The sequence below is a fragment of the Akebia trifoliata genome, chromosome 16, assembly GCF_017979445.1.
Source record: "Akebia trifoliata isolate Shusen 1 chromosome 16, ASM1797944v1, whole genome shotgun sequence".
Classification (NCBI taxonomy): domain Eukaryota; kingdom Viridiplantae; phylum Streptophyta; class Magnoliopsida; order Ranunculales; family Lardizabalaceae; genus Akebia; species Akebia trifoliata.
Window position 1 is genome coordinate 4,258,854 of NC_141390.1, and position 16,656 is coordinate 4,275,509.

Consider the following 16,656-nt stretch of genomic DNA (forward strand, 5'->3'; position numbering starts at 1 on the left):
CAAGACCAAGTATAGCAAAAAAGACAATGTCAAATGATTTAAAGTTAGATTTGTAACCAAAGATTTTACTCAAAATGAAGGCATCGATTACACTTAGACATTTTCTATAATTTCAAAGAAAAACTCATTATGATTTGGAGTTATATCAATTGAACGTGACTACGACTTTCTTGAATAGGAGTTTGAATGAAAAAAATCTATATAGAACAACCTAAATGGTTTATGGAAAAGGGAAAAGAAATGTTAGCCTACAGACTTAAGAAATTTATTACAGACTTAAACAAGCTTCGAGGCAATGCCATATAAAGTTCAATGATACCATTACATTTTTTTAATTTAAGAAAAATACTATTGACCAATATATATATTTGAAGGTTACTCGGAGAAAGTTTGTTATGTTGATCCTATATAGATGATATTCTCTTAATTAATAGTGATCTTAATTTTATTGCACAAAATAAAAAATTATCTGATTAAGAATTTCAAGATGGTTGATATGGGTGAGGCAACATATGTCATTAGCATATAAATCCTTATGAATTGATCTCAAGGATTCTTAGGACTGTCTTAGAAATGATATATCAATCGAGACTTCGAAAAATATAACATGTAGTCTTGATTTATCGATGACATGCCTATCAGAAAAGAGAGATAAGTTCAACTTGATGTAATATTCACAGAATGATTTAGAAAAAAAGTAGATGGGGGATATTTCATACATCTCAATTGTTAGGAGTTTGATGTACACGCAGACTTGTACCAGATCATATATCAATTTTATAGTTGGAATGTTAGGTAAATACTAGAGTAACCTAGGAATAAACTATTGAAAAATTACAAAGAAAGTTATAAGACATCTACAAGGGATGGAGGACTACATGCTCACTTACATAAGATCGGATTATCTAGAAGTGATTAGGTACTCAAATTCAAATTTTGTCAGATATTTTAACAATAGAAAGTCTACATCACGTTTTGTATTCCTACTAGTAGGTGGAGCTATCTCGTGAGGAACAAGCAGAGTATTGTTACTTCGTCCATTAGAGAGGTTGAATTTGTGGCATGCTTTGAAGTTAGGAGTCATGCTTTATGTTGTAGAATTTTATCTTATGACTTCAGGTTGTCAACTCTATAGTTAAGTTGTTGAAGATATATTATGATAATACCGCATTTGTATTCTTTTCTATGAATGAAAAGTATTCAAAAATTACAAAATACATGAAGGTTAGGTACTTTGTGGTTAGAAAGAGTGCAAAAATAGGTAGTGACAATCGAGAACATCAATATCACTTAAATAATAGTCGATCTATTGACAAAGGGGTTATCACCAAAAGCTTACAAAAAACAAGTTATGAGGATGGGTCTTTTGATGAAATTTTTTATGTATTTGGAGTAAGTTGTTTTGAAGTGGTTATGTAATTGACATTAATATTAACATTAGTTTTAAATAACATTTTATTTCTATTTATTTCTTGTTTTTATTCATATTATAACAATATTTTGTTTTGGGTTTAAGTAATACATAAAATATCTTGACAAAACAATTATAGGGGCACAATTAAAAGTTATATTAGGAAGGATATTAATTGTGCGATATATGGAAGGGAGTATGATATAGATAACATACAACTACAATGACTCACATTAGTATTTAAGTGAAATATAATATTATAGTATCTAATTCAATATTAGGTTTATTAACAAGATTTCAAAATTTGTGATCACGTGTAAAAATGTTTTTGATTATTAAATTTTAAATTGAGTCTTTTTAAAAAATAAACTATTTTGTAGAAAAAAAAAGTTTACTTTTACAAAATCGGTCTTATGGGCTAAGTGGAAGGATATTAGAATTCAATAACGTGTGGCTCAATTGACCTACACATTTTGAGTATTCGACTTGTACAAGGATTCTATACAAGTAGAAACGTCAATGATTAATAGAAAATATCAATTAAATTATAAATAGAAATAACTCTTCAAGGTTTAGAAGGAAACTTTGATGGATAGGAACCCTACTAAAAGAGGATCTCTAGCTAGGCCCTCTTTTCCCATCTATTTAAGTGGATCGACACTTCATAATAGGCACTCACGAAATGTGAGAAGCAATAAGAGAAATAGAATTGTGAATAATGGTTGTTTCCATCAATCACTAAAACCCTAGATCGAACCAACATAACGAGGGAAGAAAATGTGAGTCTGAAAATTATAGAACATGAAACAAAATTCACACGATTTGGGGATTTACATACATCGGATCACAAGCATAAGGATTTGGGAAAGGCACACCTCCAACATAATCTTGGATCATCGATTTAACTTATGGCACAAGGTAAATATCCTAATCTTTAAGAGCATGACTAGATTTTTTGAGATGTATGCATAATTCTAAATCTTGAAAAATTATAGATTTCTAGTTATGTGGTTAAATATGTAGAATGATTTAAATCTCACAAAAAATACTTGGCAAAGAGACTCTTTTTTCTTGAATGAGAATCCACATCAGCATCCCGTTTCTATACTTAGATTAAGTGTCTACGTGGCACAATTATATTGGATTTTAAATTTTCTTAAGCTGCTAACCAAGCTGTGAGAAAGTACAATAAATACACTTTGGAAATTAGAATCCGTGGGTATTTTGGTAAGAAAAATAAATTTTTGAAGGCATTTTCGTTACAAAATCTGCTTGTGTTGAAAATCTCCTAAAACTAAAGTCCAATTCTTGGTATGATTGTTTGGTGAACTCTCCCTCCTCCAGTACAGTTCAAAGGATTCTTGTTAACTGTAAATTTGAAATAAAAAAGAAAATATCAATTAATCAGAGCCAAATTAGTCGCATGGGAACTAATTTGTTTATTTTTATCTAAAGGAGGTACGCTGTTTTTGTTTCTATTTTTATTTATTTTTTAATTAAAACAGTTACAAGGAAGGAGATTCTCATGGCTTAGTTAGCAGCCCAAGAAATTTTAAAATCCAACAATAAAGTGCCACGTAGACACCTAATCTAAATATAGAAACAGAACACCATATGAAATAGCAATCACCATCATTAGAATCTTGAGATGCTTCACCTTGTGTGCAATTCACAATGAGTGGAGGTCCACAAAATCCTTGGTTATTAATATAGCTGGACTTGTTGAAGTTTTGGAGCTGAGTGCTCGATGGAATTTTACCTGACAAGTTCAAACATTTATCTTAGGATAAAAAATTTGTGCGTGGAAAAAATATTAGCAAAAGGGCTAAGTGGTTAAATTAGAAAAATCAGTTGGGCAGAGACCAAACGTTCCATTCTTTAGCAGAAAAAAAAAATTATTGAATATTATATGGATTGCTGATGATTTGGTCATTATGTACCAACAAAAAATGTCTTAGCTTTCTGACCTATTATGATGAAAACATTGAAAGCTCTATTAACATCCCTACAATTGAAAAACATTAATTGTACACAGTCCCTATTATTACTACTAATTGAAACCAATCTTTAATATATTAGGAAATAAAATTAAGGTGTGTACCCATTTTCTAAACTCCAGAGCACCTAAGTGAATGCAAACCGATGGGGGCAGAAACAAATAATAGTTTGAAACCAATCCATACTTTGAACTATAGAATCTACTTATTAGTTCAGAAAGACTTCAGAGTTCTGATAGCAAATTAACCCAAGAATGGTTATAGCTTTTAGGTCACTGTGGTTGCAAAACAATATGAACAGTATCACAATTTTATTTAATGGCCGAATTAACGGATGGACATGATGATCCAAACCCAAATTCATGCCTATGTGAAGGGAGCTTTGCAAGTTGAGTAAAAGAATAATTTATCTCTGCACTTATGTTCATTGAAAACATAATTGTTCTCAAACAAATGTAAGAAAGTGGTAATAAGCTGTCTACAACAGCTCTTGGAATGAAACAGTTTACCCAACAAATAAGTATCAGTGCTAATTACATGAATTATTAGAACAAAACAACACTATATTCCCTTGGTGTGGGATGGGAATCCATTTTCCCTCCCAGGGTAGAAAATCACTTTGGCAGAAAATTGAATTCCAAGGAAAATACGAAATCAAACGCCTAAAATCACATTTTCCATCGAAATTCATTTTTCAACCATTTTCATGTGCAATCAAACAGATCCTTAATTTCTTTACATAATTTTTTTTCCCGGTGCAAGTAATGATGAATAGCTTTAAAATTTATTGCTAAAAAGAGTTATATTTATTGCTAGAGTTTGGTGTGCACTTGGGATTGTTCCCCTTATTTGATTAGAAGGCAATCAAAGTTTTATTTTTTAATGATAAGTTAGAATTGAACCCACGACCTCAAAGTTGCTCTGCAATGTGTCAAACCAACTGGGCCATGGGTCAAAGCCCAACACTCATAAACATAATTATTTCCAAAGCAATATCATCCTTGCATTATTTCAAAGAAACTACAAAACAGAAACATAAAAGTTGTACTTACAAGCAGAGCATAAAACTTTTCTCTAGAAATCAACATAAATTAATACTAGGCTATTAAAACAGAGGGTAGACTTTGTCATCACAGCCTGGATAAATTGAAAATAAGCAATTCTCCAACTCTTCTTGAATGCCAAAACACCAAACATGCCCAAAAGCCCACCACGACTCTGAACGCCATGCTTATATAAAAGCTTCCCATTTCAATCCAATGGCCATCTTTACCTTCTTCTACTCCATCACCATCATCAGAATCTCGAGATGCTTCACCTCGTGTGCAGTTCATCTTCACCAAAATCAGCTCAATCCGAAACTTTTAACCGTGTTAAAAGTGGTTTACAAAAAATCGACAGTACACGATTCTTCAACTTATATGGGGTTAGAAGTTTTAGAATTAGCTGATTTTTGGTGAGGATGATCTCCTCGTCATAGAGATCATCCATACCAAAAATCAGCTCAATCCGAAACTTTTAACCCACATAGGACAAAACACGTTGTAGATATATGTGTACATGGATCACCACATATATATACAAGACATGATCTATAGACAACATTTTGTCCTATATGGCAAAACAATTTTGGAATGGGCTGATTTTTTTGTGAGGATGATCTCTATGGTGAGTAAATCATCCTCACAAAAAATTAGTTGATTCTAAAACTTCTAACGGTTAAAATGAACGGTCCAATGGGCTGATTTTTTGTGAGGATGATCCCCTCACCATAGAGATCCTCACAAAATTTCCAAAACATTTTGCCCATATAAAACAAAAGACGTTGTGCAGAACGGTGTTTAGAATGTTGTCTACAGATCCTGGCCCTATATATATATTAATTTCTTTTAGTAATTTTCATCAAATGAGAATTTACCTTTTTTTTGCATATATTTTTGAATGTTTTATGGTCATAGACACTTAAAACGAATTCTCTCTACTTACCCCTTTGAACTACTATTAGATTTACTTTTGTGGTAGCTCAAGAAGATCTAACTATCTAAATTATTATAGAGAAATTTACCAAACTAGACAACTTTTCAAACTTATTTATCAAAACAGATAACTATACGTCTTATTTATCAAAACTGTAATTTACAATTTTGATAAATATTTTATTTTATCAAAACGGTAAAGATAGTAATTTCCATATTTTTGCTATCAAAAATACTTTTTTTTGTTAGAAGGCTCTTTTTGACATTGTATGAAATACAATTTGATCTCATTTCAGAAGGATCATTTTGACAAAAAGAGTATTTTCGGTAGCAAAAATATGAAAATTAATGTTTTTTACCATTTTGTTATAATAAAATATTTACCAAAATGGTAAATTACCATTTTGGTAAATAAGATGTATAATGCTTCGTTTTGGTAAATATTTGATATGTCGCGCATGTTTTGGTAAATTTGCCATTATTATATATGCATTTTTTTTCTCAAATTGTATTGAACAAGTTGAGGGAGAACCCACCTTTTTCTTTAGTCACAATTTGGAAGCAAGTTAGCATAATATGAAAAGAATAATGATGAATGCATGTGGTCTAAATACGCGGTTTACATGGCAAGGGCACAAAACCGCACATCTTTTTCCTATGTATCCTGATAAAAATGATATATGGTTCTATGCCCTTATCACATCAGCCGCGTACCCAACCAATTCTACAAGAAGTTGTCTAAGGGGAGGTCCTTCAATTGTTAGATACATGTATTATATATCCCACCTTAGATAACAAAAGGATTAGTTTAATTCATGTTGTCCCAAAGAAGTTGGGTATCACAGTCATGACCAATCAAGACAATGATCTAATTCCTACTCGCATTTAAATTAGGTGGCGAGTATGTATTGACTATAAAATTTGAATTCAATACCTAGAAAAGATCACTACCCTCTCCTATTTATTGATCAAATGCTTAAAAGATTAGCTGAACATGCCTATTACTACTTTGAAAGATATTCAGGATATAACCAAATCCCAATTACTCTAGATGAGCAGGAAAAGACAATGTTCACATATCCTTTTGGGACAATAGCATATCGTCGCATTCCCTTTGCGCTATAAAATGCACTAGCTATGTTTAAACAATGTATGTTGAGTATTTTCTCAAATATAGTAGAAAAATTCCCTGGAGGTCTTTATGGATGATTTCTTAGTGTTTGGATCCAACTTAGATGGTTGCTTAGACCACCTCATGAAAGTCTTACCTAGAATCGAGAGAAGAATTTAGTGCTCAATTAGGATAAATGTCACTTCATGGTAACCTCTTGGATTATCTTGGGACACATTGTCTCGAAAAAAGGAATCAAGGTGGATAGAGCAAAGATTGATCTGATTTCTAATCTACCTCCATGTGACATGATCATCAATTAAGAAATTTTTATGCATGTCATATTGTTACCAATTTGAAATATTGATATATGTAATATTTTTACCAATTCGAAAATTCTTATGCATGAAATATGGTTACAAATTTGAAAGTTTTTATACATGTAATATTTTTACCAATTTGGAGATTTTTCATATACATTTTTATGCATGTCATATTGTTACCAATTTGACGCCCCCTCTAACATACACTCCCTGACGTGGCATGGGCTAGAATTATATATTTTTCTTGAGATACACAACTATACATCCTCATAAATATGTGCAATCGTGTATCTTGAAAAAAACCTATGATGTTTGGTGAACTCTCCCTCCTCCAGTACAGTTCAAAGTATTCTTGTTAACTGTAAATTGGAAATAAAAAAGAAAATATCAATTAATCAGAGCCAAATTAGTCGCATTGGAACTAATTTGTTTATTTTTATCTAAAGGAGGTACGCTGTTTTTGTTTTTATTTTTATTTATTTTTTAATTAAAACAGTTACAAGGAAGGAGATTCTCATGGATTAGTTAGCAGCCCAAGAAATTTTAAAATCCAACAATAAAGTGCCACGTAGACACCTAATCTAAATATAGAAACAGAACACCATATGAAATAGCATAGAAATTAATATTTATATAGGCAATGTCACTTGAAAAGGAAAAGGAAAAGGAAAAGAAAAAGGAAAACTTTAGCTATTAATAAATAATGAGGGTTGTTAATATTAAAAATATAGTGAATAGAGAGGCTTACCAAGAAATTTTGGATTTCAATTGATTTCAGTTGTATAAGATGTAGTTATGTTTGGATTTCAAGGTCAAGAATTATCAATAAAAATGGATCACTAGGAAGTTGTAACACAGAAAAAGATGTTCCAATATACATGAGACAGATTCTTTGATGAGGTCACTAACCTAATGTCCTACCACACTCCACAGTCTCAGAAAATGAGTTGGAGAATTTAAATATTAATTAACATGTAACATTATATAAAATTAAACCAGCTTAACGCGCAGTTTAACGCAGCCGATATTAGATGACTCCAACGAGTCAAATTGTTTTGGCCCTTGTCAAGATTGAGTTGACACATCCTCTTCTTGGACACCTCAAATCCTTAAGATTTATTTGTAATGTTTACATTTGAAACGTTGGTATTTTTACCATAGGAACAGTTATACATATTTCTCAAGAATCCAATTTGGTTCTTGGTCTTGAAAAGAAAAAGAACAAAGAACAAATAAAGAAAGCAAACTACTTTCCTCACCCAGCAATTTAAGTATTGATTCTTTACCCTAATCCATACTCTTCACTACCAACCCTGAATTATATTTGAGGAGAAGAAGTATAGCAAAACTTAATCTGGTGAATCCAAAGAAGGAAAAATGGAGAAACTAGTTTGTTTGAATGTAACGTTGGATGATCAAAAGTATACTTCCCCAATGCCAATAATTGGCCTATACATAGCGGCAGGTACTTTTGTATGTTTTCTGTTTATGGTATATGATGTATTTCATGGATTATGTCGTAGGAAGCCATGGATACCATGTAAATTATTCTCACTCAACTCCCTTACACTTTCTCTTCTTGCAATTGCTTCAAAACTCCCAATAGATCTCACCACCCCAATGCCTTCTGTTCATGACCAACTGTCCAAGCTTAGTGGCACTGTCTTAATATGCATCTCCATGTGTGTTTTCTATCCTTCAATTGCAAGTCAAAGTGACTCTGAACGCCTTTCAAACATGCTTTCCTTGAGCATCTTCGTAGTTACTGTTGTTGTGAATGTTTGTATGCAAATGGTCACTGGTGTGGTCTACTTGTTCATAGTAGAACATGTCATAATCATTTCATTCATGCTACTGGTGCTCCCAGTGTTGTGGTCTGCTTCAGATTTTGGCAGAGTTTATTTCCGCTTTTCTAACCCTTTTGATGAACTTAAAACAACAGATCCTCAAAATTCAGAGAATAAGAGTATGATACATATATTAAAGTCATTTTATAAATCTAGTTGTAAACAAAGTCCTGATTTGGTCCTCTTTGATTCTCCAATGTCCTGCATAACTATATGCATGCTTTCTACAATTTCTTCACTAGTTCTATTACAGGCTGCACTTCGATCATTTGTTCTTAAGAAGGTGGACTTTCGGTGTGGAATTTCTGATTATAAATGGTCAATGTGGATGGTGCTTGTGACTCAGATTCTCACTGTTCTAGTAGGGAGTATAGTCACCATATTTAGAGGGTTGTTGGTACTCAAAAAATTTGATTTTGGTAGAGAAACATATGTTTTAGATTTTTTACCAGCTTTGTCAAAGTTCGACAGTTTTTCTACTTGGGTTTCATCAACTTTGTCAAAGCTTCGCATTATTTCATTCTTCAAACTCTTTAGAATAGGTTTCATGATCCTCTTTCAAACCATTGAGAGGAATGTTCTTATGGTATTGTTCATAGTGCACGTGATCATGTCCTACGTGGCTTCTCTCTTATATCAGATGCTCAAGATACCTTTTATCCTTGCCAATCAAATTATCAAAATCTGCTTTGGTGAAAAAAGAAATGATGAAGGCAGAGCCCCAATGGATATCGCGGAATGGATAGAGAGAAACTGTGAGGTAGACATTGATAGATGGATGGAGAAATATAAAAGAAGTTCCCCAATTGATAATCTCATCCAAGTTCTTTCCAAAACTTCTAAATCTGAAGAGCCATTTACCAATAAAGTATCTTGTCTTTCAGTGGTAATTTTTGTCCGAATAGCCACAGTTGCATTACCAAGTTCCCTTAGTGCTACTCTAATCCGTACATTAGAGGAAGCCTTTGAAATCATTTATTTCATTCAAAAGAAAGAGGTTTCCACAAGTGAAGAAAAATATAGCCTTGTAGTGGCTAAAAATCTGTGGATAAATAAGAACAATACCTGTCATTGGTTCCATAGGAAATTCATTAAACCGTCGGTAGAGAAATTTTATTCACATTTGTCTAAGGAATCTAATGATGGGTATTTTGAGTGTCAACCTAAACCTCAATTGGACTTACGTTGTGCACTTGGGTTTATTGAAGAATTAAAAGAAATAATTCATGGAACTTCCTTTTGGACATTTGAAGAAGGTACTTATGCAGGTATTGAAATACTAAACGTCTGTGAATTGATCATCAGACAAAGGCCACAGCAAACATACTCATCAATCGACGGACTATTCAAACACATGGAGCAACTATTTGTGGACATGTTACACTTTTTCCTCTCTCAACTCCCACTTTCCATATTCAAGCATCTTGTTGAGAGCACTGTTAAACAACGTGAGGAAAGAGCAAGACTTGTGTTAAAATTCCTTTGCAAACTGGAACCATTAGAGTACAAAGTCCATTGGTCATTTCCTGACAGAACTGGTATCACGAGCTTGATAAATACTCAAGTTCCAGTCTTAGATACTCAGAGTACCGAACAAGTGGGAGGCAATGTAGATGATGCAGATGTCGTTCAACATGTTGCTCGTCGAGCAATTGATAGTGATGAAATTGAGGAGCTCGTTTAATAAGCATGGAATGTAAGTACCTTTTTTAAACTTATATCCTATGATTAGTTTAATGATTAGTTTTTTTTATTGTCTTTAGAACCATTATTTTGAATAATTTCTTTTCTAATTAGGAGAATCAAAAGAAGGGGAAGGTCTTGCTCTGATTTGAACTCTCCAATAAGCATGAAGTCAAGAGCAACTTCAAGAAAATATTAGAAGCATTCTGATACCTCATCGCCTTGAAGCTTGAAGAATTTAAAAAGTTATTCTGCTTGTTTAGAAAATTCTAGAAATGTTCAATTTCTTCTTCTAGTCTTGTGTAAAGATCTCTGCTGTAATCTGTTATAATTAGTTTTACAATTTTATATTATAAATTATATCTATTTTCTTGCTTAGCAACAAAAAAAATATAAAGTAAGAAAGGGGAAGCCCTTAATTTACAAGTCCAAAAGAAGGCAAAGACAGACTTTTCTGACTTCCCTCCATAATCCCCAATTCATTAGACACCAAGGAATGTTCTTACCCTTTAGACCCTCCACAATCAACTTTAAGTCCAATTCAATAATTAAATTTATGCCACAAAGATTGATTAATTCAAGAGCTGAGACCACAGTACAACATTCAGGAAAACTGTTGGTGCCCAAATAAGAATGCTTGAAGGTAGTCTTATATAGACCATCTCGTTCATAAAGAGTCCACTGGGCAGCCGACCATGAATACATTTTCACCCAAATGTAATCATTTTAGTTGTCGGCCCCCTAAATTCCAAAGAAGTCTCCATTTAATATTATGAGATCCTTTTATTCTGACTGAATCTTCAAGCATTTGTTTTCATTTGCTAGTTTGATAAATACTCAAGTTCCACTCATAGATACTTAGATTTAATGTCTACGTGGCACAAGTATATTGGACTTTAAACTTTCTTGAGCTACTAACCAAGCTGTGAGAAAGTACAATAAATGCACTTTGGAAATTGGAATCTGTGAGTATTTTGATAAAAAATAAATTTTTAAGGGAATTTTGATACAAAATCCAATTTTCAAAGTTTATTTATTTAACTTTAGATTAATCTATTTTAATCTTCAAACCTAAAGAATAAGAGAGAATTTTTAAAGTTTAAGATGATGAGATTTTATTTAGATAAAAAATTCAAGGATTTTCTACCGAGAAAACTAAAAAAATAAGAGAGGATATTTGATTGATATATTGGAATTTGAAAATCTCCTAAAACTAAAGACCAATTCTTGGTATGATTGTTTGGTGAACTCTCCCTCCTCCAATACAGTTCAAAGAGAAGAGAAGTGAAGGTAAGAGATGTGGGTCTTGACAAAGAAGAGAAAGAAGGTACGCTGATTTTTTATTTTTTATTTTTAATTAAATAAGGTACGAGAAATTTTAAAGTCCAATAATAAAGTGCCACATAGACACCTGATCTAAATATAGAAACGGACATATGAGAAAACATATGTAAAAACAATGTAACATTAATAAATTTTTAAAATAGGGGTTAGAAATTTTGGATTGAGCTGATTTTTTGTGATGATGATCTCTATGATGGGAAGATCATCAAAAAAAAAAAAAAATCAGTCCAATCTGAAATTTCTAACCCCATTAAAAGTGATTTAGAATGTGGACCATCGATTTTTTATCAATTTTTGTCAATAATTTGTAAATCACTTTTGATGGATTTAGAAGTTTCTTTCAGCTCAATCCAAAACAAAAGGTTCTGCTTTATACACATTTATACAAAAATTTCAAAAATAAATAAAGCTATCATATACGCATTGATGCCAAAAGGTAGCATCCTTTAGAGATTGGAGAAAATATGATGGGGCTTCAAAATTTTAATAGGAAAAAAGAGACAGAAACAAGGAAAGCTATGAGATCACAATTGTGTAGTTTAAACAAATTCAACAACAATTTAAACCACCAACCTGATCAAGACTATGTTTAGGCACATGGACTTCTTACGTTCCAATCATATATGTAGACAGTTTAATGTCCCATTTCTTCTCATCAACTCTAGAAGGTTATGAAGCATCTTTATGACGTTGTTCCAACAAAATATTTATCACAAAAATTAATTAAGGGCATAACTAAAATTAATCTCTATTTTTTTTATATTTTTATTTACAATAGGTGATATTTATTATTGATGGAAAAGATATATTAATTGAGGCTGTTTTACCAAATCATGCAATGAAATTTGCAAAAAACCCAAAACAGTAGACTAGTCATTTTAATTTTGAAAACAGTAAATTACCATTTACGGAATTAATTTTTTTTTGTAAAGTGGGGGAAAAATTTACTCTCTTAAAAAACAGAACTTTTTCTTAACTATTTTATAGAATAGGAAAAAATTTCTCACTTCAACCAAAATGTTTTAATTACGAAAACTGTAATTTATTGTTTTTTGAAATAAAAATGAATGGTCTTCTGTTTTGGGAATTTTTCAATTTTTTCTTTTACCTTTTTGGGAATTTCCCGATGAAATAGCATAGAAATTAATATTTGTATAGGCAATACCACTTCAAAAGGAAAAGAAAAAGAAAAACTTTAGACATTAATAAATAATTAGGGTAGTTAATACTAAAAATATAGTGAATAGAGAAACTTACCAAGCAAAAGAGAAAGCTTAAAGAAAGAGAGTAAATTAATTCCTTTTTAAAGTAAAAAGGAACTGATTAAGAACCAGTAATTGATACGAATCTAGAATTGGAGCTGTTTAAAGTAAAAAAAAAAAAAAATTGATGAGAACAGTAAAATTTTGGTTCCATTAATTTGAGAACTAAGAACAGTAACCAAAATCAATAAAATTTAATGCTTCTGTCTTGATTTATGAATCAAACCAAAACAAATTCAGTAACACCTCTAATTTAGGAAAAATAGATGATAAGAAGAATTGTTTGTTGAACCCAAAGAAATGTAAATGACCAATCATTCAATAAATTTTATGAATAATGCTGTATTGACCTCAAAGATTGACCTCATTTTGTATGCTTCTGATGTGGAAGTGTGTACAAACCATATCCATTCATTCCTTATCCAACAATGTAAGTATCGATTCTTTACCTTAATCCATACTCTTCACTACCAACCCTGAATAATATTTAAGGAGAAGAAGAATAGTAAAACTTAATCTGGTGAATCCAAAGAAGGAAAAATGGAGAAACAAGGTTGTTTGAATGTAACGTTGGATGATCAAAATTATTCTTCCCCAGTGCCAATAATTGGTCTATACATAGTGGCAGGTACTCTTGTATGTGTTCTATTTATGGTGTGTGATGTATTTCATGGATTATATCGTAGGAAGCCATGGATACCATGTAAATTATTCTCACTCAATTCCCTTACACTCTCTCTTCTTGCAATTGCTTCAAAACTCCCAACAGATCTCACCACCCCAATGCCTTCTGTTCATGACCAACTGTCCAAGCTTAGTGGTACTGTCTTAATATGTGTCTCCATGTGTGTTTTCTTTCCTTCACTTGGAAGTCAGAGTGACTCTGAATGCCTTTCAAACATGCTTTCCTTGAGCATATTCGTAGTTACTGTTGTTGTGAATGTTTGTATGCAAATGGTCACTGGTGTGATCTTCGTGTTCATAGTAGAACATGTCATAATCATGTCACTCATGCTACTGTTGCTCACAGTGTTGTGGTTTGCTTCGGATTTTGGCAATTGTATGTCTATTTCCTCCTCTTCTAACCCTGTTGATGAACTTATAAAAAGTGATCCTCAAAATTCAGAGAATAAGAGTATGATACATATATTGAAGTCATTTTATAAATCTAGTTCTAAACAAAGCCCTGAATTGGTCTTCTTTGTTTCTCCAATGTCCTTAACTATATGCATGCTTTCTACACTAGTTCTATTACAGGCTGCACTTCGATCATTTGTTCTTAAGAAGGTGGACTTTCAGTGTGGAGTTTCAAACTATAAATGGTCAATGCGGATGGTGGTTGTGACTCAGATTCTCACTGTTCTAGTAGGGAGTATAGTCACCATTTTTAGAGGTTTGTTGGTACTCAAAGAATTTGATGTTTCAATGGGTAGAAAAACATATGTTTTACATTTTTTACCAGCTTTGTCAAAGTTCGACAGTTTTTCTACTTGGGTTTTATCAACTTTGTCAAAGCTTCGTATTATTTCATTCTTCAAAATCTTTAGAAAAGGTTTCATGATCCTCTTTCAAACCATAGAGAGCAATGATCTTATGGTATTGTTCATAGTGCACGTGATTATTACTATAGTGGCTTATCTCTTTTATCAGATGCTCAAGATACCTTTTATCCTTGCCAATCAAATTATCAAAATCTGTTTTGGTGAAAAAAGAAATGATGAAGGCAGAGCCCCTATGGATATCGCGGAATGGATAGAGAGAAACTGTGAGGTAGACATTGATAGATGGATGGAGAAATATAAAAGAAGTTCCCCAATTGATAATCTCATCCAAGTTCTTTCCAAAACTTCTAAATCTGAAGAGCCATTTACCAATAAAGTATCTTGTCTTTCAGTGGTAATCTTTGTCCGAATAGCCACAGTTACATTACCAAGTTCCCTTAGTGCTACTCTAATCCGTACATTAGAGGAAGCCTTTGAAATCATTTATTTCATTCAAAAGAAAGAGATTTCCACAAGTGAAGAAAAAAATAGCCTTGTAGTGGCTAAAAATCTGTGGATAAATAAGAACAATACCTGTCATTGGTTCCATAGGAAATTCATTAAACCGTCGGTAAAGAAATTTTATTCACATTTGTCCAAGGAATCTAATGATGGGAGTTTTGAGTGTCAACCTCAACCTCGATTGGACTTACGTTGTGCACTTGGGTTTATTGAACAAATAAAAGAAAGATGTGATGGAACTTCCTTTTTTACATATGAAGAAGGTTATTATGCAGTTAGTGAACTACAAAACGTCTGTGGACTGATCATCGGACAAAGGCCACAGCAAACATACTCATCAAACGATGGACTATTCAAACACATGGAGCAACTATTTGCGGACATGTTGCACTTTTTCCTCTCTCAACTCCCACTTTCCATATTCAAGCATCTAGTTGAGAGCACTGCTAAACAACGTGAGGAAAGAGCAAGACTTGCGTTAAAATTCCTTTGCAAACTGGAACCATTAGAGTACAAAGTCCATTGGTCATTTCCTGACAGAACTGGTATCACTAGCTTGATAAATACTCAAGTTCCAGTCATAGATACTCAGAGTACTGAACAAGTGGGAGGCAATGTAGATGACGCAGATGTCGTTCAACATGTTGCTCATCGAGCAATTGATAGTGATGAAATTGAGCAGCTCGTTTAATAAGCATGGAATGTAAGTGCCTTTTTTAAACTTATATCCTATGATTAGTTTAATGATTACTTTTTTATTGTCTTTAGAACCATTATTTTGAATAATTTCTTTTCTAATTAGGAGAATCAAAAGAAGGGGAAGGTCTTGCTCTGATTTGGACCCTCCAATAAGCATGAAGTCAAGAGCAACTACAAGAAAATATTAGAAGCATTCTGATACCTCATAGCCTTGAAGTTTGAAGAATTTAAAGGTTATTCTGTTTGTTTAGGAAATTCTAGAAATGATCAATTTCTTCTACTAGTCTTGTGTAAAGTTCTCTTCTGTAATCTATTATGGGTATGCCCCTTAAATTTAGTTTTACACTTTTATATAATAAATTATATCTATTTTCTTGCTTGGCAACACAAAAAAAAAAAAAAAAATTATAAAAGCTTAAAAAGGGAATGTCCCTTAATTTACAAGTCCAAAAGAAGGCAAAGCAAGGTAATCTTCAAATAAAAGCTTTCTTCGCTAGAAGACCGCTCTTCTCCAGAATTCGAAAAAGAAAGAGACGCTTCTGACTACCTTCCATAATCGCCAATTCATAAGACACCACGTTACCATCGCTTTGCATACGTTTCACTTCCCAAACAATATCCGAGTGAGCTCTTCGAATACAGCAAAACTACATATCAAGACACCAAGGAATGTTCTTACCCTTTAGATCCTCCACAATCAGCTTTAAGTCCAATTCAATAATTAAATTCATGCCACAAAGATTGATTAATTCAAGAGCTGAGACAACAGTACAACATTCAGGAAAACTGTTGATGCCCAAATAAGAAAGCTTGAAGGAAGCTTATATAGACCATCTCTTCGATAAAGAGTAAACTGGGCAGCGACCATGAATACATTTCCACCCAAATGAAATCATTTTAGTTGTCGGCCCCTAAATTCCAAAGAAGTCTCCATTTAATACTATGAGATCCTTTTATTCAAACTAATTATTCAAACTGATTATTCATGCGTTTGTTTTCA

The 16,656-nt window shown here is 32.5% G+C and overlaps 2 protein-coding genes across 4 annotated transcripts; both read left to right on the forward strand.

The window, feature by feature from the left end:
* The first annotated feature begins 7,545 nt into the window (after positions 1–7,545).
* LOC147382356 (uncharacterized) lies at positions 7,546–10,692 on the forward strand. Its single transcript, XM_086429147.1, has 2 exons — positions 7,546–10,361; positions 10,463–10,692. The coding sequence occupies exon 1, from the start codon at positions 8,196–8,198 to the stop codon at positions 10,347–10,349; it is 2,154 nt and encodes a 717-aa protein (XP_086285273.1). The 5' UTR covers positions 7,546–8,195; the 3' UTR covers positions 10,350–10,361; positions 10,463–10,692.
* A 2,505-nt stretch (positions 10,693–13,197) lies between these two features.
* On the forward strand, positions 13,198–15,993 carry LOC147382357 (uncharacterized). 3 transcript variants are annotated; one of them, XM_086429146.1, is made up of 3 exons: positions 13,204–13,582; positions 15,233–15,660; positions 15,760–15,993. In XM_086429146.1, exons 1-2 carry the CDS (start codon positions 13,495–13,497, stop codon positions 15,646–15,648), a joined length of 504 nt encoding a protein of 167 aa, XP_086285272.1. In that variant the 5' UTR covers positions 13,204–13,494; the 3' UTR covers positions 15,649–15,660; positions 15,760–15,993. The 3 variants fall into 3 exon arrangements, with proteins under 3 accessions (XP_086285270.1, XP_086285269.1, XP_086285272.1); XM_086429144.1 differs by having other exon boundaries at positions 13,198–15,660; positions 15,763–15,993; XM_086429143.1 differs by having other exon boundaries at positions 13,199–15,660.
* Positions 15,994–16,656: the final 663 nt, after the last annotated feature.

Coding starts and splice junctions, on each gene's coding strand:
- LOC147382356 (XM_086429147.1), top strand. CDS start 8,196: ATGGAGAAACTAGTTTGTTTGAATGTAACGTTGGATGATCAAAAGTAT.
- LOC147382357 (XM_086429144.1), top strand. CDS start 13,495: ATGGAGAAACAAGGTTGTTTGAATGTAACGTTGGATGATCAAAATTAT.